This window comes from Neofelis nebulosa, chromosome 9 (assembly GCF_028018385.1).
Source record: "Neofelis nebulosa isolate mNeoNeb1 chromosome 9, mNeoNeb1.pri, whole genome shotgun sequence".
NCBI lineage: Eukaryota > Metazoa > Chordata > Mammalia > Carnivora > Felidae > Neofelis > Neofelis nebulosa.
Genome location: NC_080790.1, coordinates 78,512,724 through 78,534,449, shown reverse-complemented (window position 1 = coordinate 78,534,449; position 21,726 = coordinate 78,512,724). Strand labels below are relative to the sequence as shown.

General features: G+C 42.2%; 1 protein-coding gene across 5 annotated transcripts in view; it reads left to right on the top strand.

The window, feature by feature from the left end:
- FAM178B (family with sequence similarity 178 member B) overlaps window positions 1-21,726 on the top strand; it is a 115,535-nt gene that overhangs the window by 5,293 nt on the left and 88,516 nt on the right. For all 5 annotated transcript variants that reach the window (XR_009248703.1, XR_009248702.1, XM_058684334.1 and 2 more), the window contains exons 2-4: window positions 18,891-18,960; window positions 19,162-19,601; window positions 21,114-21,175. Coding sequence is in view for 3 of the 5 variants with exons in the window: in XM_058684334.1 (XP_058540317.1) it covers window positions 18,891-18,960; window positions 19,162-19,601; window positions 21,114-21,175 (572 nt within the window). In the remaining 2 variants the exon portion in view is untranslated. The remainder of the gene's footprint in view (window positions 1-18,890; window positions 18,961-19,161; window positions 19,602-21,113; window positions 21,176-21,726) is intronic.

Here is a 21,726-nt window from a genome sequence, read left to right as displayed (position 1 = left end):
GGACCTACATGGTTCAAGCTCATGTTGTTTAAAGGTCAACTGTGTGTATATATATATGCCATATATCATATATATAAATTCATCAAGTTGAATAGTTAAGATTTGTGTACCTTATCTAAGTTACACATCAGTGAAAACTAAAATGTGTCTTGTGAGGATTATAAATCCAAATGTGAATTGTAAAATAATAAAAATTCTAGAAGTTGATATGAGAATATGTTCATGACTTTGGAATGGGGAAGATTTCTTTTAAAAAAATTTTTTATGTTTTATTTTTATATTTGAGAGAGAGAGGGAGACAGAGAGCGAGTAGGGGAGGGGCAGAGAGACAGAGACAGAATCTGAAGCAGGCTCCAGGCTCTGAGCTGTCAGCACAGAGCCCAATGCGGGGCTGGAACTCACAAACCATGAGATCATGACCTGAGCCGAAGTCAGATGCTTAGCCAACTAAGCCACCTAGGTGCCCCAGAATGGGGAAGATTTCTTAAACAAGACACAGAACACACTAATCATAGAAGAAAGCATTGATAAATTAGGCTCCATTGAACTTTTGAATTTTTCTCTGTAAAGACACACCACTAAGAGAGTGAAAAGACAAGCCATAGAGTGGGTGAAAATATTTGCAACATGTAAAACTGACAGGGTTCATCTTGAGAATATGTAAGAATGCCCATAGATCGAGAAATGTCAAAAAGGACAACCCAATAGAAATTGGGCAACAGGTACTTTATTAAAAAAAAGATATCCAGGTGAAGAACACAACATGAAAAGTTGTTCAGTGTCATTAAGTGAGGAAAACACAAATTTATAATAAAAAATGCAATGAGGGGCACCTGGATGGCTCAGTCTGTTGGGCGGCTGACTTGGGCTCAGGTCATGGTCTCACAGCTTATGAGTTCCAGCCCCACATTGGGATCTGTGCTGACAGCTCAGAGCCTGGCGCCTGCTTCAGATTCTGTGTCTCTGTCTCTCTCTCTCTCCTTCCCCCACTTGCGCTTTCTCTCTGTCAAAAATAAACACTAAAAAAAAATTTTTTTTTAATGCAGTGAGGGGGTCACTTGGGTGGCTCAGTCGGTTAAGCGTCCAACTTCAGCTCAAGTCATCTCACAGCCCCGCGTCGAGCTCTGTGCCGACAGCTCAGAGCCTGGAGTTGCTTCGGATTCTGTGTCTCCCTCTCTCTCTGACCCTCCCCCGCTTACGCTCTGTCTCTGTCTCTGTTTCTGTCTCTCTCAAAAATAGATAAACATTAAAAAAAACAATTTTTTTAATGCAATAAGAAACCAGTAGGTGAGAAATACCTACTAGAATGGTGAACCTTTAAAAAACTGACAGTCTCAGGTGCTGACAAGGGTAGGATGAGGAGAACTGGCAAATGGCATATAGGAGGGTAAATTCATTCTACCACTTTCCAACTGACCTTGTCTACCATGAACGAACATACCTATTCCTGTGACCCATCAATTTGACACCTAGCCACATTCCCAACAGAAATGTGTGTGATTAGGTGTGTGGGATTGTGTGTACAAAAGGCAAGTAAAACAATGTTTATGGAAGCATTATTCATAATTGTCAAAAACTAAAAACAATGAAGATGTCTATCAACAGAAGAGTTAATCCTGTATTCATACCGTCGAATACTATACAACAACGAAGATGAACATTCATAGACGTAACATTGAACTAAAGAAGACGACAAAGGGGGCACCTGGGTGGTTCAGTTGGTTAAGCGTCCAACTTCGGCTCAGGTCATGATCTCACAGTTCGTGAGTTCGAGCCCCGCATCGGGCTCTGTGCTGACGGCTCGGAGCCTGGAGCCTGTTTCAGATGCTGTGTCTCCCTTTCTCTCTGCCCCTCCCCTGCTCATGCTCTGTCTCTCTCTGTCTCAAAAATAAATAAATATTAAAAAAAATTTTAAAAAAAAGACGACAAAGAATCCATACTGTGTGATTCCACTTATGCATTATTGAAAAAACAGACAAATCTGTGGTGTTAAGTTTTATTTTGGGGGCAGAGGGTGGGGGTACTGACTGGGAGTGAGCATAAAGGACTCTGGGGTGCTGGTATGTGCCATCTTTTTTACTTTGGTAATGGTTACCTAGGTGTGTTCACTTTGTGAAAATTCATCTAGACTGTATTCTTACCCTGGTACACTTTTCTGTCATACATTGTACTTTAAAGTTGATTAATTTGATTTGCAGCTAGTGTAGTGATGTTTGATATATTGCATGGCATTATGGATTGAATTGTGTCTCCCCCTCAAATTCATGTGTTGAAGCCCTAACTCGCAATATGATGGTATTTAGAGATGGGGCCTGTGGGAGGTAATTAAGTTAGATGAGGTCATGAGGGTGGGACTGCATGATGGGATTAGTATCCTTTTTTTTTTTTTTAATGTTTATTTTTGAAACAGAGAGATCCTGAGTGGGGGAGGGGCAGAGAGAGAGGGAAACACAGAATCCGAAGCAGGCTCCAGGCTCTGAGCTGTCAGCACAGAGCCCGACACGGGGCTCAAACTCACAAACCATGAGATTGTGACCTGAGCCAAAGTTGGACGCTTAACCGACTGAGCCACTCAGGCACCCCGGGATTAGTATCCTTATAAGAAGAGGAAGGGGCGCCAGGGTGGCTCAGTTGGTTAAGAGTCCTTATGTCAGTTAAGCATCCTAAGTCCTAAGTGTCTGACTCTTGATTCCAGCTCAGGTCATGATCTCACAGTTCATGGGATCCAACCCTGTGTCAGGCTCTGTGCTGATAGCATGGAGTCCGCTTGGGATTCTGTCTCTCCCTCTCTGCCCCTCCCCTGCTTATGAGCACACACACACTCCCTCTCTCAAAATAAATAAAACATTTAAAAAAAAAAAGAGGAAGAGACCAATGCACACATTCTGTGTCTTTCCCACAAGCGCATCAAGGAGAGGTCATGTGAGCACACAGCAGAGAATAGTCTCCTGTGAGCCATGAGAAAAGCCCTCAGAAAGAAACCTATCTTGCCAGCACCTTGATCTTGGATTTGTAGCCTCAAGAACTATGAAAAATAATGGGCGCCTGGGTGGCTCAGTCAGTTAAGTGTCCAACTTCAGCTCAGGTCATGATCTCACAGTTGGTGGGTTCGAGCCCACATCGGGCTCTGTGCTGATAGCTCAGAGCCTGGAGCCTGCTTCAGATTCTGTGTCTCCCTCTCTCTCTGCCCCTCTACTGCTCACACTCTGTCTCTCTCTGTCTCTCTCTCTCAAAAATAAATAAACGTTGGGGCGCCTGGGTGGCGCAGTCGGTTAAGCGTCCGACTTCAGCCAGGTCACGATCTCACGGTCCGTGAGTTCGAGCCCCGCGTCAGGCTCTGGGCTGATGGCTCGGAGCCTGGAGCCTGCTTCCGATTCTGTGTCTCCCTCTCTCTCTGCCCCTCCCCCGTTCATGCTCTGTCTCTCTCTGTCCCAAAAATAAATAAAAAACGTTGAAAAAAAAAAATAATAAAATAAATAAATAAATAAATAAACGTTAAAAAAAGATTTAAAAAAAATAAAAAGAACTATGAGAAATCTGTTTTTTTAAGCTACCCAGCCCATGGTATAGGCATGTTTTGTTTTATTGCACTTTATTATACTTCACAGATAATGCTTGTGTTTTGTATTTTGTTTTGTTTTGTTTTTACAAAGTAAAGGTTTGTGGCAACCTGCAGTTCTCGTCTATTGGGGCCATTTTTCCAAAAGCATTTGCTCATTTATGCCTCTGTGTCACATTTAGGTAATTCTCATAATATTTTAAACTTTTTCATGATTATTATATTTGTTATGGTTGTCAGTGATCTTATATGTTCTATTGTATATGTGGGTGCCATGAACCTCACCCACATAAGACCGCAACCTTAAACAATAAATGTTGTGCATGTTCTGACTGTTCCACCAACCAGTCATTCCCCCGTCTGTCTCCCTCTCTCTCCTCAGGCCTCCCTATTCCCTGAGACACAGCAATATTGAAGTTAAGCCAGTTGATAACCTTATAATGGCCTCTAAGTGTTCAAGTGAAAGGAATAGTCACACATCCCTGACTTTAAATAAAAAACTAGAAATGATTAATCTTATTAAGCAAGGCATGTCAAAAGCCAAGATAGACCAAAAGCTTCAAACAGCCAAGTCACGAATGTGAAGGAAAAGTTCTTGAAGGATATGAAAAGTGCTACTCCAGTGAACACATGAATGATAAGAAAGTGAAACAGCCTTATCACTGATTTGGAGAAAGTTAGAGTGGTCTGGATACAAGATCAGACCATCCCACAACATTCCCTTAAACCAAAGTCTAATCCAGAGCAAGGCCCTAACTCTCTTCAAGTCCATGAAGCTGCAGAAGAAAAGTCTGAAGCTAGCAGGGGTGGTTCATGAGGTTAAAGGAAAGAAGCCATCTCCATAACATCAAAGTGCAAGCAGCAAGGTGAAACAGCAAGTTATCCAGAAGATCTAGCTAAGATCATTAATGAAAGTGGCTACACTAAACAAGAAGTTTTCAATGTAGACAAAACAGCCTTCTATTGGAAGAAGATTCTCTCGAGGACTTCATAGCTAGGGAGGAGAAGTTAATGCCTGGCTTCAAAGCTTCAAAAGACAGGCTGACTCTCTTGTAAGAGACTAATGCAGCTAGTGGTTTTAAGTTGAAGCCAGTGCTCACTTACCAGTCCAAAAATCCTAAGACCCTTAAGAATGATGCTAAATCTACTCTGCCTGTTTACAGTACGGTTTACTGAATATTTTAAACCCATTGTTGACACCTGCTGCTCAGAAAGATTCCTTTCAAAATATTACTGCTTATTGACAATGTACCTGGTCACCCAAGAGCTCTGATGGAGATGTACAACAAGATTAGTGTTTTCTTATCTAATACCACATCCATTCTGCAGTCTTGGGTCAAGGAGTAATTTAGACTTTCAAGTCTTACTATGTAAGAAATATTTGTAAGGCTATCATTGCTATAGAGAGTGATGCCTCTGGTGGATTTGGGCAAAGTAAATTGCAAACCTTCTGGAAATGATTCATTCTAGATGCCATAAGAACAGTCATGATTCATAGGAAGAGGTTAAAATATCATAACTCTTTAAAATAGTCGGGAAGAAGTTGATTCCAACCCTCACAGATGAGTTTAAGGGGTTCAGGACTTCAGTGGAGGAATTAACTGCAGATGTCGTACAAATAGCAAGAGAACCAGAATTAGAAGTGGAGCTTGAAGTGTGACAAATTGCTGCCAGTCTTAAAAACTTGAAAGGATGAGGGCTGTCTGGGGGTTCAGTCGGTTAAGCATCTGACTTTTGATTTTGGCTCAGGTCATGATTTCACAGTCATGACATCAAGCCCTGCATCGAGCTCTACTCTGGGTATGGAGGCTGCTTAAGCTTCTCTCTCTCCGTCCCTCTCTGCCCCACTCCCCTGCTCTCTCATTCTCTCAAAAAAAAAAAAAAAAAAAAGAAAAGAAAAGAAAGAAAGAAAAAGAAAAAGAAAAAAAAAGAAAACTTAAAAGGATGAGAAGTGCTTTCTTATTGAAGAGCAAGGAAAGTAGTTTCTTGGGATAGAATCTACTCCTGGTGAAGATGATGTGAAGATTTTTGAAATGACAACAAAGGACTTAGACTATTACATGAATTTAATATCAGCTAAGCAGTGGTAGGGTTTGAGATGACTGACTCCAATTTTGTAAGAAGTTCTGTGAGTAAGATGCTATCAAACAGCATCACATGCTGCAGAGAAATAGTCCGTGAAAGGAAGGGTCAGCTGATGCGGCCAACTTCATTGTTGTCTTATTTATAAAAATGGCCACAGCCACCCCAGCCTTCAGCAACCACCACCCTGATCAGTCAGCAGCCAGCAACATTAAGGCAAGACCCGCTCCCCCGCCCCCAGCAAAACAATGGACTTGCTGAAAGCTCAGATGATAGTTACCAGTTTTTAGCAGTAAATTATTTTTTAACCAAAGTATGGACATTGTTTTTTTCAGACACAATGCTGTTGCACATTTAATAGACTACAGTACAGTGCAAACATAACCTTTATATGCCTTGGGAAACCAAAAAACCCATTGGACTCACTTTATTGCCATATTCACTGTATTGCAGTGGTCTGGAATGGAACCTGCAATATCTCTTTGTATGCCCATATTTTGTTATAGAAGCCCAGGCCAACTAAAGCACATATAAATGTGCATTAGCATCAACTACCTCATTTTCTGAGAATCCAGCCTGCACTGGCCCTGGGCTGGTCACTGGGATATGGAGACAAGACTTCATCTGTGCACCTCAGTGACTCAAGAGAACTAAGTCATCAGTGTGGTAAAAATACATGAAGGGGCGCCTGGGTGGCGCAGTCGGTTAAGCGTCCGGCTTCAGCCAGGTCACGATCTCGCGGTCCGTGAGTTCGAGCCCCGCGTCGGGCTCTGGGCTGATGGCTCAGAGTCTGGAGCCTGTTTCCGATTCTGTGTCTCCCTCTCTCTCTGCCCCTCCCCCATTCATGCTCTGTCTCTCTCTGTCCCAAAAATAAATAAAATTTAAAAAAAAAAAAAAAAAAAAAAAAAAAAATACATGAAGTGTTGTGCGGGTGAAGAGGAGGGGCTGAGACATGGTACGTTTCCTCAGGCAGCAATGACACATTTACTCCTCTTTTATACTTTAAAGCGCCCCTCCGTCTTGGGTGCTCCATCTGGAGCAGTGACCTACTGAACTTTCAGAAACCAGAGTGTGCTGCTTTTCATGATCTTGAGGAACAGCCAAAACTGGAATAGCAAAAACGTCAACTCTGAAGTGGAACAAAGGCTGGTGTTGTGTATCCACACTTAGTGGGCTCTGCATTGTTAGGAGGACATAGAAAGCACTTGTGCTCAGAAAAGAAACCAATTGAAAAGCAGAAAATATCCTTCCCTCCCACCGTCCCAGTTGCGCGCAGTTTTTGCCGCATAGACTTGGTCTCAATGCATCAGCAGTTTCTGATTCTTTTTATATTTTATCATCTCTGTGGACTTCTGAACACTGAAACATTTACTTGGGGCAGGGCAGTTTTCTTGTCTTTAGCAACTGTTCCAGACTCAACTTGGTATACTCTCAGTTCCCCAAGTAAAAGGGTTTTTAAAGAACAGCCCTAACCCCCCAACCCTGTATTCTCAAAAGGCATAATCACTTGCATAGAATATTACTGAGAGATTTTAGTGATACTTTTTATTCTTTGTTTCTTTCTTTTCTTTCTTGCTTCTTCGGTAGCATCTATATGAGAAGGGCTTTTAGCATGTTTTCCAGCTTCCCGATGCCTCACTCCTTTGTCCTCTTGGAAGGTTAACAGCGACAGCAGCGTGGACCTTCAGTTTTACTTTACTTGTACTTTCTTTAAAAGAAAAAAAAAGGTTTTGCAAATAAAAAGGTGAGGGGTGTCTGGGTGGCTTAGTCGGTTGGGCATCCAACTCTTGATTTTGGCTCAGGTCATGATCCCACAGTCATGGGATCAAGCCTGGCATCGGGCTCCATGCTGAATATGGAGCCTGCTTGAGATTCTCTCTCTCCTCCCTGCCCCTCTCCCCCACTTGTGTGCTGGCTTGCTTTCTCTGTCAAATATCAATCAATCAATCAATTATTAAAAATAAAAATTAAAAACAAGTAAAAAACTAGTTTATTGAGATATAACTCACATACCATACAAGTCATCCATGTTCTGAAATCAATTTTAGAACATTTTCAGCACCCCAGACATAAATCTTGCATCCCTTACCTGTCACCCCCCAACTTCCCTTCTCTCTCCCAGCCCTAATCTGCTTTATAACACTCTGGATTTGCCTGTTCTGGACATTTCATGCAAATGGAACCACACAGGATGTGGTTTTATAAGTCAGTCTTCTTTCATTTTATGTATTATGTTCAAGGTCCATGCATGTTGTAGCATGAGTCAGTACTTCATTTTTATAGCTGAATAATACTCCATTATATGGATATACCACATTTTGTTTGTCCTTTCAACAACTGATGGCCATTGGGTTGTTTCCACTTTTTAGCTATCGTGAAAAATATTGCTGGATTATTATTAATGGAGAAGATTTTGTGTGGACATATGTATTCATTTCTCTCTCATTTATACCTAGAAATGGAATGTCTGGGCCATATGGTACCTCTGTGTTTAACCATTTGGGGAACTGCCAGGCTATTTCCCAAAGCCCTTTTCCTTGTATGATCAGTAAGCAAGGAAATATTTTATTGTTCTTTTAACTTTTTTAGGATTTTACAAACTTTGCTACTGACCACCTTTGCCATTTGTCTGTTAAAATGCTTCCATAAAAAAGCAGGAGGTATGATCACTGTACTTACACCTCCTTCTCTGTGCATATTTCTCATCCTCTGCAAGGTCTTAATCTCCTCAGGTCCTTAGGAACATAGACATTGGTTATTTATGGACCAAACAGCTTCTCAGATACTTCTGGTTATAAGGGCAAATTCTTTTGCTGATCTTTACCTGAGATCCCACTTACATATTAAACCATTGAGAGTTTGGTTAGAATGTCACAAGTTTTGGTTGCTTGAGCTGATGATGTCTCGTTGATCATGCTCATGTCATGGCCATGTTGGCAGCAAAGTGGTGCCAAATCAGGGAAAGCTCTTGGACTTTCAGTATCACCCTTTCTGATACAAACAAAGGATTTTTAATGTTTGCAGAGGCCTCCACCACCTTCTATGGAGCTCAGGGCTGTTGGTGCCAAATACACTGTTATTGGCTAAATTGACCCCCTAAAATTCATAGGTTGAAGTCTTAACTACCTCAGAATGTGGCTGTATTTGGAGATAAGGCCTTTAAGCAGATAATTAAGGCTAAATGAAGTCATTGGGGGTGGATCCTAATCCAATAGGACTGGTATCCTTATGAGGAGAGATGGTTAGGACATAGACCAGAAACCATGTGGCAACACAGAAGATGGCCATGCACAAACCGAGGAGAGTGGTTCAGAAGAAACCAACCCTACCGACACCTTGATCTTGGACTTTGAGCCTCCAGAGAGCCTTTATTTTGTGAGAAAATAAGTGTCTGTGGTTTAAGCCCCCCAGCCTGTGGTATTTGTTATGGTGAAACGCCCAGAGTCTAAGAGACCCCCAAAAACGAACCACCAGAGTCCAGAGTCAAAGCTAAGCAGCAAGGGTCATTTATTACAGGTTCGAACCTGGACCTCTGCGCCCTCGTTGCCGGTGACGCCGAGAGGTCCTGAGAGAGGTTTTCACACCCCTTTTATAGACAGGTACAAACAAGTCATGGGGAAATCAGGAATACACGGATGTGCCAAGCAATGATGATTGATCAGAAATACACGGATGTGCCAAGTAACAATGGTTGATCAAGAATATACGGTTGTGCCAGGCAACTATGATTGATCAGGAATACATGGGCGCGCCAAGCAATTATGATTGATCAGGAATACACGGATGTACCAAGTAACAATGGTTGATCAAGAATATACGGTTGTGCCAGGCAACTATGATTGATCAGGAATACATGGGCGCGCCAAGCAATTGTACAGAAGCGGAACAAGCTGGTTAAGCTTGGTTAGGTTTCAGTTTCCCGTAACTTAAGCTTTTAAGTTTTAATTTTCTTAGGCCTCTCAATGGCAGCCCAAGCTAGTTCATGCACCCTGATGCTTCTTTGCCCTGACACCCTGCCTGCCCTCCTGTTCTGTGGGTCTTATGGACAAACTGCCCCCCTATCCAAGACTATATCTTCTGCTTGGGTCATGCATCCTTCTGCCTCTCTTTACCCTGGGCCCCTCTCTGGTCCTTTTTGTTTCCCCAAGCCCAAAGGTGCCTCCTAGGTACAAAACACATCCTGGCCCAAGAATCACCCCAGAGGGAGAGCATATACCATCAGGACTCCTAAGAGCCTTGGCCACACCCGATCACACTCCTTTGTAAGGGGAAGTTCGGTGATTCCTTGGCAGGAGCACCTTAGGAAGCCTCATGGAACTGGGAAGGCCAACAAGGGACACTTTATAACACAAAGATGGCTTTGGTCATCCCAAGAGCATTTTCATTCATTTAACAGAATTTGCATCTTGTGCATCCCTCCAGATGGTTTCTAATGTGGAAATAATTTTATATGTTGAAAAGTTGGTCTCAACTTCCACTTTTGCTAAGTGGAAGCTGGGGATAAGTTAGGTTTATCAAGCTGTAATTTCATTACAGTAAAATTCACTCTCTGTAGATGTGCAGTTCAGTGAGCTCTGACAAATGTATTTAGTTTGAGTAACAACTACCATGATTAAGATAAAGGATATTTTCATCACCTTCTGAAGAGTCCTGGTACACCTTTGTCCAGCAGTGGCTTCTGAGCAGAGGAAGTTACACAATTGAGTTGATGCCCTAGGTCTAAGAAGGTTGAATCAGAAGCGATGTTCAGGAAGGACTGGAAGGAAAAGAGGGTGTAGAAGGAAAACAAACTGGTTGTTTTTGAAGGCAGAAAAAAAAAACAAAAAATTCCACTGGTGAACGGAAGGATGGGCGGTCATGGGCAACACCTCTCTAAAGGTCCAAAGGAGGGCAAGGTGTCAGAACCAGGGCAGAGGATAATTCTTAGTATCTTCCTTTTCCTACTGGGCCCCTACGAACATCTGATGCTGCCTTTCAGTACTTAGGCACAACTTTAGAATAGTTCATTATTTAACAATTGTGCAAAAATTGCACCCATAAATCCTTAATGTGGTTATTTCATGTATAAGTACTTTTTTTTATTCCAGGATTTCTACCAAGTTATGCTGTCCTCTACTTATTTCACGTAATTTCACGTGTATTTCCCCACCCCACCCCCGAATAATTTGTATATTTATTTGTCCTTTCTTGTGGTAAGATATGCATAGCATAAAACTTGCAGTTTTAATCATTTTGAAATTCTGGGGCATTTAGTAAATTCACAGTGTTGTGCAATCATTGGCACTGTTGAGTTCCAGAGTGTTTTTCCATCATCCAAAAAGGAGAGACCTTGTACCCATTGAGCAGTCACGCCCCATTTCTCCGCCCTTCCCCCTTCCACCCCAGCACCCAGCACCTGGAAACCACTAATCTACTTTCTGTCTCTATGGATTTGCCTATTCTGGCATTTCATGTAAAGAGAATCGTCCATACAATAGGAGACCTTTGTGTCTGGCTTCTTTCACTAAGCATAATGATTATGAGGTTTATCCATTGTTATAGCATATAACAGTGCTTCATTCCTTTTTGTGACTCAATAATCCATTGTATGGCTGTCCTGTATTTTGTTTATCCACTCAGTAGTTGATGGACATTTGTACTGTTTCCACCTTTCGCCTGTGTGAGTAGTGCCACTGTGAACATTCATGTGGAAGGATTTGTCTCAGTACCTATTGTCATTTCTACCTTGAGTAGAATTACTGGGTCAAATGGTAATTCTATGTGTAACTTACTGGGTAACTACTAGACTCTTTTCCACAAGGGCTGCACCATTTTACATTCACACATGCAGTGGATGAGGGTTCCAGTTTCTCCAGTCCTCACCAACACTAGTTATTGATTGAATGGTTGGTTGGTTGGCTGCCATCCTACTGGGTGTGAAGTGATGTCTCATTATGTTTTTGATTTGCACTTCCCTAATAAAGTGGTTAATGACATTGAACATCTTTTCATGTGCTTTTTGGCCATTTGTATAGATTCTTCTGAAAATGCCTATTCAAATCTCTTGCTTACTTTTTAACTGGATTTTTTGTCTGATGAAATCCAATATATCTTGTTGTTGTTGTTGTTGTTGTTGTTGCTGCTGCTGCTGCCTGTGTTGGTATCATATCTAGGAAACCATGTTGGCCAACCTGGAGTCATAAAGATTTACCCCTGCCTTTTCTTCTCAGAGTTGTATAGTTTTAATACTTATATTTAGATTTTCCATTTATTTTGAGTTAATTGTTGTGTGGTATCTGGTGAGACAAGGGTCTGGTGTCATTCCTTTGCATATGGATGTCCAGTTGTTTTAGCACCATTTGTTGAAGAGAGTCTAAAATCTTTAAAAGATCTTGCATCTTTGTTGAAAATCAATTGATCATAGATGTATATATTTATTTCTGGAGTCTCAGTTCTAGTCCATTGATATATATGTCTACCCTTTTGCTGGTACCACACTGTTTTGATTACTGTGCCTTTTGAGGTTTTTTGTTCATTTCAAGTTTTTATTTAAATTCCAGTTAGTTAACATATAGTGTAATATTAGTTTCAGGAATAGAATTTAGTGATTCATCACTTACGTACAACACCCACTGCTCATCCCAGCAAGTGCCCTCCATAGTACCAATCACCCATGCAGCCCAACTCCGACCCACCTCCTCTCCAGCAACCCTCAGTTTGTTCTCTACAGTTAAGAGTCTCTTTTATGGTTTGCCTGTTTCTCCCACCACCCTTTGTAGTAAGTTTAGAAATCAGAAAATTTGAGTCTTCCAACTTTGTGTTTCTTTTTCAAAATTTCTTCAAGGTCCCATGTGTTTTTATATGCATTTTAGAATTGCTTTTTCCATTTCTGCCCCAAAAGGCCTTTGGGATTTTGATAGGGATGCATTGATTCTGTAGACCACTTCAAGGAGTTTACCATCTTAAATGATACTAAGCCTTCCAGTCCACAAATGCAAGATGTCTTTCTATTAAGGTACGTCTTCTTTAATTTTTTTTAAACAATGTTCTGTCATTTTCAGAGTTTAAATTTTCCTAAATTTATTCCTAAGTATATTATTTGTCCATTTCACCTAGGTACCTAATTTGTGCAGTTGTTCATGGTATTCTCCCTTTTAATCATTTTTATTTCTGAGGTTGATAGTAATGTCTTTCATTTCTTTTTTTTTTAATTTTTTTTTTCAACTTTTTTTTTATTTATTTTTTGGGACAGAGAGAGACAGAGCATGAACGGGGGAGGGGCAGAGAGAGAGGGAGACACAGAATCGGAAACAGGCTCCAGGCTCCGGGCCATCAGGCCAGAGCCTGACGCGGGGCTCGAACTCACGGACCGCGAGATCGTGACCTGGCTGAAGTCGGACGCTTAACCGACTGCGCCACCCAGGCGCCCCATCATTTCTGATTTTAGTAATATGAGTTTCTCTCTCTCTCTTTTTTTTTTTTTTTTTTTTTGGTCAGTCTGGTTTGGTTTGTCAATTTTGTTGGTCTTTCCAAAGAACCAACTTTTGGCTTTGTTGATTATCTCTATTGTTTGTTGGTTTTTTTTTCTGTGCTCTACTTTTGCTTCCCCACCAATCTTCATTGTTTCCTGCCTTCTGCAAGCCTTGAGTTTAGTTTGCTTTTCTTTTTCTAGTTCCTTACAGTATAAAGTTAGGTTACGGATTTAACAACTTCTTTTTTTTTAATGATGTTTATTTATTTTTGAGAGAGAAAAAGACAGAGCATGAGTGGGTAAGAGCCAGAGAGAGAGGGAGACACAGAATCCAAAGCAGGTTCTAGGTTCTGAGCTCTGAACTGTCAGCACAGATCCCAACCTAGGGCTTGAACTCATGAACTGTGAGATCATGACCTGAGCCACCCAGGCATCCCTTAACAATCTTCTTTTTTAATGCAGGTGTTTACAGCTATCCATTTTCCTGGGAGCACTGCTTTCACTGCATCCCATACATTTTGGTATGTTGTGTTTGTTTCGCTTACCTCTAAGTATTTTTTAATTTCTCATATGATTTCTTCTTGGATCCATTGGTTACTTAAGTGTTGTTTTATTTCTACATATTTGTGAAATTGCCACTTTTGTTTTTTACATCTAGTTTCTATTGTGATCAGGAAAGATGCTTTTTAGGATTTCAGTCTTTTTTTTTTTTATTTATTTATTTTTTTTCCCAACGTTTTTTATTTATTTTTGGGACAGAGAGAGACAGAGCATGAACGGGGGAGGGGCAGAGAGAGAGGGAGACACAGAATCGGAAACAGGCTCCAGGCTCCGAGCCATCGGCCCAGAGCCTGATGCGGGGCTCGAACTCACGGACCGCGAGATCGTGACCTGGCTGAAGTCGGACGCTTAACCGACTGCGCCACCCAGGCGCCCCAGGATTTCAGTCTTTTTAAATTTATTGAGACTTGTTTTGTGGCCTAACATGATCAATGCTGAAGAAAATTCCATGTGTACTTGCAAAGAATGTGTATTCTGCTATTGCAGAGTGAAGAGTTCTGTAGATGTCTGTTATTTCTACTTGGTTCATGGTGTTGTTCAGGTCCTATATTTTCTTTTGAACTTCTATCTAGTTACATTATTGAAAAGAGGATATTGAATCCTTCAGCTATCATTTTGTAACTATTTCTCCCTTCAGCTTTGCCAATTTGCTTCCATATTTTGGAGCTCTGTTTTTAGTTGCATGTATGTTTATAATTGTTATGTCTTTTCTTTTTAATGTTTATTTATTTTTGAGAGAGCACATGAGAGTCAGGTGGGCAGAGAGAGGTGGGGGACAGAAGATCCAAAGTCGGCTCTGCACTGACAGCAGCAAGCCCGACATGGGGCTCACACTCCCAAACTGTGAGATCATGACCTGAGTCATGGATGCTTAACTGACTGAGCTGCCCAGGCACCCCTAATTGTTATGTCTTCTTGATGAATGACCCTTACATCAATATATAAAGGCTTTCTTTGTCTCAGTAATTTTTGACTTAAAGTCTATTTTGTCTGGTTAATACCAGACAAATACTAATGTATAGCTACTTCAGCTGTCTTTGGGTCTCTATTTGCATGGGGTATCTCTTCCTTTCACCTTCAACCTATGTGGTTATAGGGAGTCTTTAGCAGATAGCATATAGTTGGATGTTTTTTAAATTTACTTTGGTAATATCTGCCTTTTGATTTGAGAGCTCACTCCATTTACAATTAAGCTAGTTATTGATATGAAAGGATTTCTGCCATTATGCTATTTTGTTTCCTGTGTACCTTACATCTTTTTTGTTCCTCAATTCCTCCATTACTGCCTTCTGTTATGTTTAATTGGCTGTTTTGTAGTGTACCATTTTGGCTCTTTGCTCATTTCTGTTTCCAATTATTTTATTAGTGGCTACCTTGGAAAGTATAATTTATATCTTAAATTTGTAACAGACTAGTTTGAATTAATACCAGTTTAGCTTCAGGGGCGCCTGGGTGGCCTAGTCGGTTAAGCGTCCAACTCTTGATCTTGGCTCAGGTCATGATCTCACAGTTTGTGAGTTCGAGCCTTACATCAGGCTCTGTGCTGACAGCACAGCGCCTGCTGGGATTCTGTCTCTCCCTCTCTCTGCCCTTTCCCCACTTACTCTCTCTCTCTCTCTCAAAATAAATAAATAAACTTTAAAAAAATTACCAATTTAGCTTCAATATATACAAAAACTCTGCTCCTATACAATTCCATCCCTCCCCTTTATGTTTTTATTGTAACAAATTACATCTTTGAACCATTGTGTGTTGATTAACATAGATGTGTAATTGTTGTTTTATGCATTTGTCTTTTAAATCAATACGGAAAGGAGAAGAATTACAAACCAAAAATACAGTAATACTTGCATTTTTACTTACCTATAAATATCACATAGTTCACAGTCTAGTTCAGATTAATACCAACTTAATTTCAATAAGATACAAAACTTCACAACTATATAGCTCTATTCCCACCCCCTCCTTTGTGCTGTTATTGTCATGTAAATTATATCTTTAGACATTGTTTTCCCATAAAGACAGATTTGTAATTATTGCTTTATGCAGTTGTATTTTAAATAAGTTAGGAGAAAAAGAGTTACAAATAAAAACTACATTTATACTGTCTTTTATGTATACCCATGTTCTTATCTTTATCACTGTTCTTTTTTTTCATGTGGATTCAAGTTACTCTCTAATATCCTTCCTTTCACTTTACCCCGATGGATATACTTTAGTATTTCTGATAGAACAAATTTGTTAGAAAGAAATTTTCTCAGTTTTTGTTTATCTGGGAATATCTTCATTTCTCCTTTTTTGAAGGATAGTTTTGTGGGAGACAGCATTCTTGGTCCATAGTCTTTTCTGTCTTTACTTTGGATATTTCATCTCACTGTCTGCTGATCTCCATGGTTTTTGATAAGAAATCACCTGTTAATCTTATTGAGACTCCCTTGTAGGTGATGAAGCATTGTCTCTTCCTGCTTTTTAGATTCTCTCCCTGGTGTTTAAGTTTCATTATGACGTATCTAGGTGTAGATCTCTTTGAATTTATCCTACTTGGAATTTGTTGAGCTTCTTGGAAGTGCAATATTCTTTCCCCCTCTACCCCACCCATCCCACCCCTGCCATCTCTGTCTCTACTCCTTGGACTCCTATTATGCATATATTGATATAATTAATGGTGTCCCACTGGTCTCTGAGGCCCTGTTCATCTTATTCTTTTTTTCATTTTGTTCCTCAGAACTGATCATCTCAATTGACCCAAATAAAAGTTCACTGATTCTTCTGCTAGCTCACATCTGGTGTTGAAGCCTTCTACTTAGTTTTTTATTTCAATTTTTATAGTTTTCGACTCCAGAACATCTGTCTACTTCCTTTTTATAATTTCTTTATCTTTATTCATATTCTCTGTTTGGTGAGACCTTATTCTCCCCTGGTTTCTTTAGTTCTTTGTCATGGTTTCCTTCAGTTCTTAGAGCATATTTGGCAGTTGATTTAAAGTTTTTGTCTAATAAGTCCAGTGCCTGGGCTTTCTTAGGGACGGTTTCTTTCCTTTCTTTTTTTTTTTTTTGTCTTTGAATGGGCCATGCTTTGTTATTTCTTTGTATTCCTTGTAATTTTTGTTGAAAATTGTCCACTTTGACTATTATAATGCAGTAACTCTGTGAATAGGATTACCCCCCACCTGAATTTGCTGTTGCTGGTTGCTGTGAGTTGTAGTTGTTTGTTTAGTGATTTTTCTAAGCTATTTTTGTAAAGACATTATTATTTTGTTGTGTGTAGTCACTAAAGTCCCAGTTCCTTTAACTTGGTGGTTAACTGGTAAGTTGTTAGAAAGTCCCTTAAATGCTGCTGCCGCCACCACCACAATAAAACTCTTCTGGTCTTTAGAGATTGGTTCTGTGTTGGAGTACTCCTTCAAAGCTTAGGCAGACCTTATGCAACTCTGCCTAAGCCTTCACTTTCTGCTTATGTGGAGCCTAATGATCAGCCAGAGGTAAAAACTTATGGTCTTCTCAGGTCTTTCCTAAGCACGCGTTAACCCTGGGCAATCATGTGGCCTTCTGGACTCTCGGGTTTACGTGGGAGCTTTTTAAAACTTTTACTCCAACATGTATCTCCTTCCTCAGCCTCTTCCTTTTCAGACTTTGCAGACTGCCTGCTGCTTGCCCTACCTGTTATCCCTTGCCCCAGGTGGTTGTGGTGGTCCCTTGTTTTTAAATACTTTCAACTGCCCCGGAGGCCACTCCAGCCCTGAGAAAGTTCCAAGTGGGATAAAACAAAGGTAAGACCCAGAGTTGATGAGTTGATCCCCCGGGGGAGCCGGGAGCCACCAGGAGACAGGTCAAAACACACCACCACAATTCTTTGAGAATAAAGTTTATCTTGCCCCCGTGGCACCAGCAAGCCACACCGGGAACACAGCCTCCACAACTGCCTCTTAGCTGGGGGTGGGGGATGATAGGCGGGTAAGTTCAAAAGCCCGAACATAATTTTACTGAAATTTAGCAGCTTCTTTCTTCATTAAGCCTTCATTCCCTGGTTGTTATCAGTTTCTTGTTAGATTCCAGAGTTCTGTAAGTATTGGTTCTGACAGATTTTGTCCGCTTAATTATTGCTTTCGTGGAGGAACAAGTTTCTGGGGTTCCCTTCTCCCAGGTGAACATTTTTGTAGTTATTTTTTTTTAATGTTTATTTATTAATTTTGAGAGAGAGAGAGAGCGGGGGAGGGACAAAGGGAGAGAGGGAGAGAGATAATCTAAGCAGGCTCTCCGCTGTCAGCACAGAGCCCCATGCGGAGCTCCATCTCATGAATGGTGAGATCATGACCTGAGCCAAAATCAAGAATCAGACGCTTAACCAACTGAGCCACCCAGGCGCATCTTGCAGTTATTTTTATGTTGATAAATTGCTCTCTAAAAAGAATAAGTCATTTTACAGTATTAACAGCAATATATTTCTTCATAGCCTTGTCAACATTTGTTATTATGAATTTTTAATTTTTTATGATTTCATTGTCATTGAAGAATACTTCAGAGTCATATTGATTTGAGTGTCTTCCACTGTTGTTGAGTTTGAATCCTTGTTGAGTTAGTGTTTGTGTTTTTTGTAAATGGTTGTTTCGTTTGGTCATTAGCTCATTCAGATATTCGCCTTTCATCTGCATTTCAGTTGATCTGATCCTGAGTCTGATATGATGAGAGGTGTCTGTATGTGTGAGGCATGGCCCATCTTAGCTGAGGACGGGCAGCTCCTAACACTGGAGGGGGCTTGTTGTACCACCTCTGGGTATCTTTAACTCATTCATTCAACAGAAACGCACCAAGCCCTACTGTGTGCCAGGTCTGTGCTGGTTCTGGGAAAATGGCGGGGACTAAATAGCCCTGCTCTGTCCCTTGGGAGCAAACAACCTTTATGGGGTGACACCAAACAAGCAAGACATGCAGAGTGTCTTCTCAGTACACAACTTTCCTGTGGACCTATGCTAGTTTTGATTTTATGCAGGTTTTTAAAAAATGTCGATGTCCTTACACTTGCCTATCACATCCTTGAAATGAGAGGTCACATGGAGCCCCTTTCACCTCAGCAACTTGATCTTCATGGTGCACAAGCTTGGTCCTTGGGGTAGAACTGGAGGGGGATTTCCCTTCTGGGCACCAGTGGGCCCTGCCCTCCTCTCTAGGGAATCTAGGGCTTCAGAGCAGTTAGCTTTCTTCTGGAGGCTCACCTCACCTGACAAGCCGTTCTTTCTAGGACAGAACGTCCAGCAGTTTGCAGATGGCCAGGCCCCAGAAGACTCTGCTAGCCCTTCCTCAGAGAGAAGGTAGGCACTCTTACCTGTACAGGTAGAGCCATTCTGAGGCTTAGGGCCACAAGGAAGTGGACAACCCATGGTTGAGGTGTTCCCCTTGCATCCTGCCCACAGCAGTCTTGAGTTGTCCCCTCTCCTCACCCAGCATGGCACGGTGGCTGGGATGGTGGTGGGCAGGTGGTGGAATACCATGATATTCTGTCCCCTCCACAGGGGTCCAGGCAGCCGCTGTGGCACCCACCCTGTTGCCTAACTTGAAGAGGAGCTGCTTCGACCATGCTCTGCACCAGGGGCTCCTCCACCCCACCCGGCGGCGCTGCAGTCCCACCTCAGCTCCAAATCCCAAATTGTCAAAGAAGCGCAAAGTGCATGCAGCCGGGGACGTGTTCCCCACTGATTGGAGCCCACCACCCATAGAGTTCCTGAACTTGAGGGTACCACAGGCCAGCAAGGGGGCCCCAGCACAGAGGTGGGTAGGCCCAGGGGGCCCTCAGGGCCTGAGGACATGGGCTCCCCAGCTGCCTGAGGAGTTAGGCCAGGAGCCCCAGGACTTGGACCCCCAGGGGAGCCTGACCTCACTGGAGGAGCTGTTCTGGAATATGGCAGGCCCAAGCCAGAAGGCTACAGCTCCAGTGGTGGACACCCACACCTTGGTAAGCCAATAGCCACCCCTTGGCCTCCTCTCCTTGCTACCTCTCCTCAGTCACCTCCAGACCACCCCCTTTTTGGCCATTCTCCCTTGGCCATATCCCAACTGCCCTTTGTCGGCCACCGCCCCCTAACCACCCCTCCTCAACTGCATACCCCCAACCTCTCCCCATCTATGAACCCTTATGGCTAGGATGCATCTCTCCCCTTATATCTGCTGCTAGTCCCTGCTAACAGATGGCTTGGGGTGGTGCCAAATTGGATCCCACTTCTGTGTGGGAGCCTTCAAGGCTTTTGAGGCTAAGGTTGGGGTTATCCACTTGGGGAAAAGAGGGACCTCGGTGCCTGGGTCTAGGCTAGCCCAGACACAAAGACTTGGGCTAACTCTAGTCAGTGGATTGACATGCCTAAATGGAAACTTTAGTGATGAGCTTTAAGCTAGGTGAGAATATATAGCTGTTTATAGGTAGACTGTGGGGACACGGATCCAGGAAGTTTATTCTGAGAATAGGACTTAATTATTGTAATAGCCCAAGATTGTCAGTTATCTAAATGCCCACCACTAGGGAATTAATATATTATGTTCTAGTCCTACATTAGAAAGGTTTGTGGTGGCTTTTTAAATTTTTTTTTTAACGTTCATTTATTTTTTTTGAGACAGAGAGAGACAGAGCATGAACGGGGGAGGGTCAGAGAGAGAGGGAGGCACAGAATCCGAAACAGGCTCCAGGCTCTGAGCTATTGGCACAGAGCCCAACGCAGGGCTCGAACTCACAGACCGTGAGATCATGACCTGAGCCTAAGTTGGACGCTCAACCAACTGAGCCACCAGGGGCCCCCCCCCGAAAGGTTTTTTTTTTTTTTTTTAAACTTATCTCTTTAGTATTGATATGGAATGCCCTCAAGACATACTATTAATTAGGCAAACCATAAGAGACTCTTAAATACCGAGAACAAACTGAGGGTTGCTGGAGGGGAGGTGGATGGAGGGATGGGCCAAATGGGTGATAGGCATTAAGGAGGGCAGTTGGTGGGATGAGCACTGGGTGTTATATGTAAGTGATGAATCACTGGGTTCTACTTGTGACACCAATGCTACACTGTATGTTAACTTGAATTTAAATAATTTAAAAAATGAAAGACATCCTACTCATTGAACAGAGCAAAGTATAAAATAGGGTTCATAGTTTGCTGCCATTTGTGTTACGGGTGGTGGCAGAAGGGAGTCTATAATGTACTACTGTTTGCTTGTCTGTGGATAAAATGTCTCTGAAAGCACACCAAGGAGCAAACACCTGTGGTCACCTGTGGGGAGGGATCTGGCTGGCTGGGGATGCAGGTGAGGCAAGACATCTTACTATATGCCTTTATACCTCTTGATTTTTTAATCGTTTGAATGGGTTGCCTATTCAGAAAAATAAAATAAAGGGCTTAATTTAGATTAACTTTTATTCTTTTTCCCCTTCTATCTGTCTGTCTTTCTGTTTGTCTCCCATTCTCACCTCCTGTTTCTCTAGTTCATCTCTGGAGCCTCGGAGAGCTATGCCAATAGCTTAGATTACTTACTACAGGAGAAGCGGTAAGCGTGGAAAAGGGTCCATCTTGGGATGTTCATTCTATGGGGTTGGCAGCAATTTGCGGGGATGTGGTTGTCCTCTAAGACTCCTAGCAAACTCGCCTCAGGATCAAGCAGCCTGCTGCACTCCTACACAGCGTGTCTCCTGGAGCGTCCTGTGTGCTCTGATCAATAGTGAGCACGTGGTACGGCAGCCGAGTCGCAGGGGGGCATCTTGAAGGCAGAGAGCCCCAGACCTCTGCCACATCCAGAGCCCTTGTTCAGGGTTACTGTGAGTGGGATGCAAGGAGAATCCCTTGCTCTCTTCTGCCCAATTCATGCCCGTGTGGCAGCCTCTCAGCTCCCACTCAACTGTTCCGTGGGCAAGAAGGGGAAAAGGCAGGCAGCTTTGACGGAGATGTATAGCCTAACTATTGCCACGATGGTGATGCAGGCAAGTAAAGCTCATCGAGGCACCTGGCACTGGGAGGTTCTCACTCGGCTAGGTCCTGTGCCAGGTGCCTGATAGGTGGAAGTGATTGTACAGGAGCCTCTCACCTGGAGATCTAACTGAA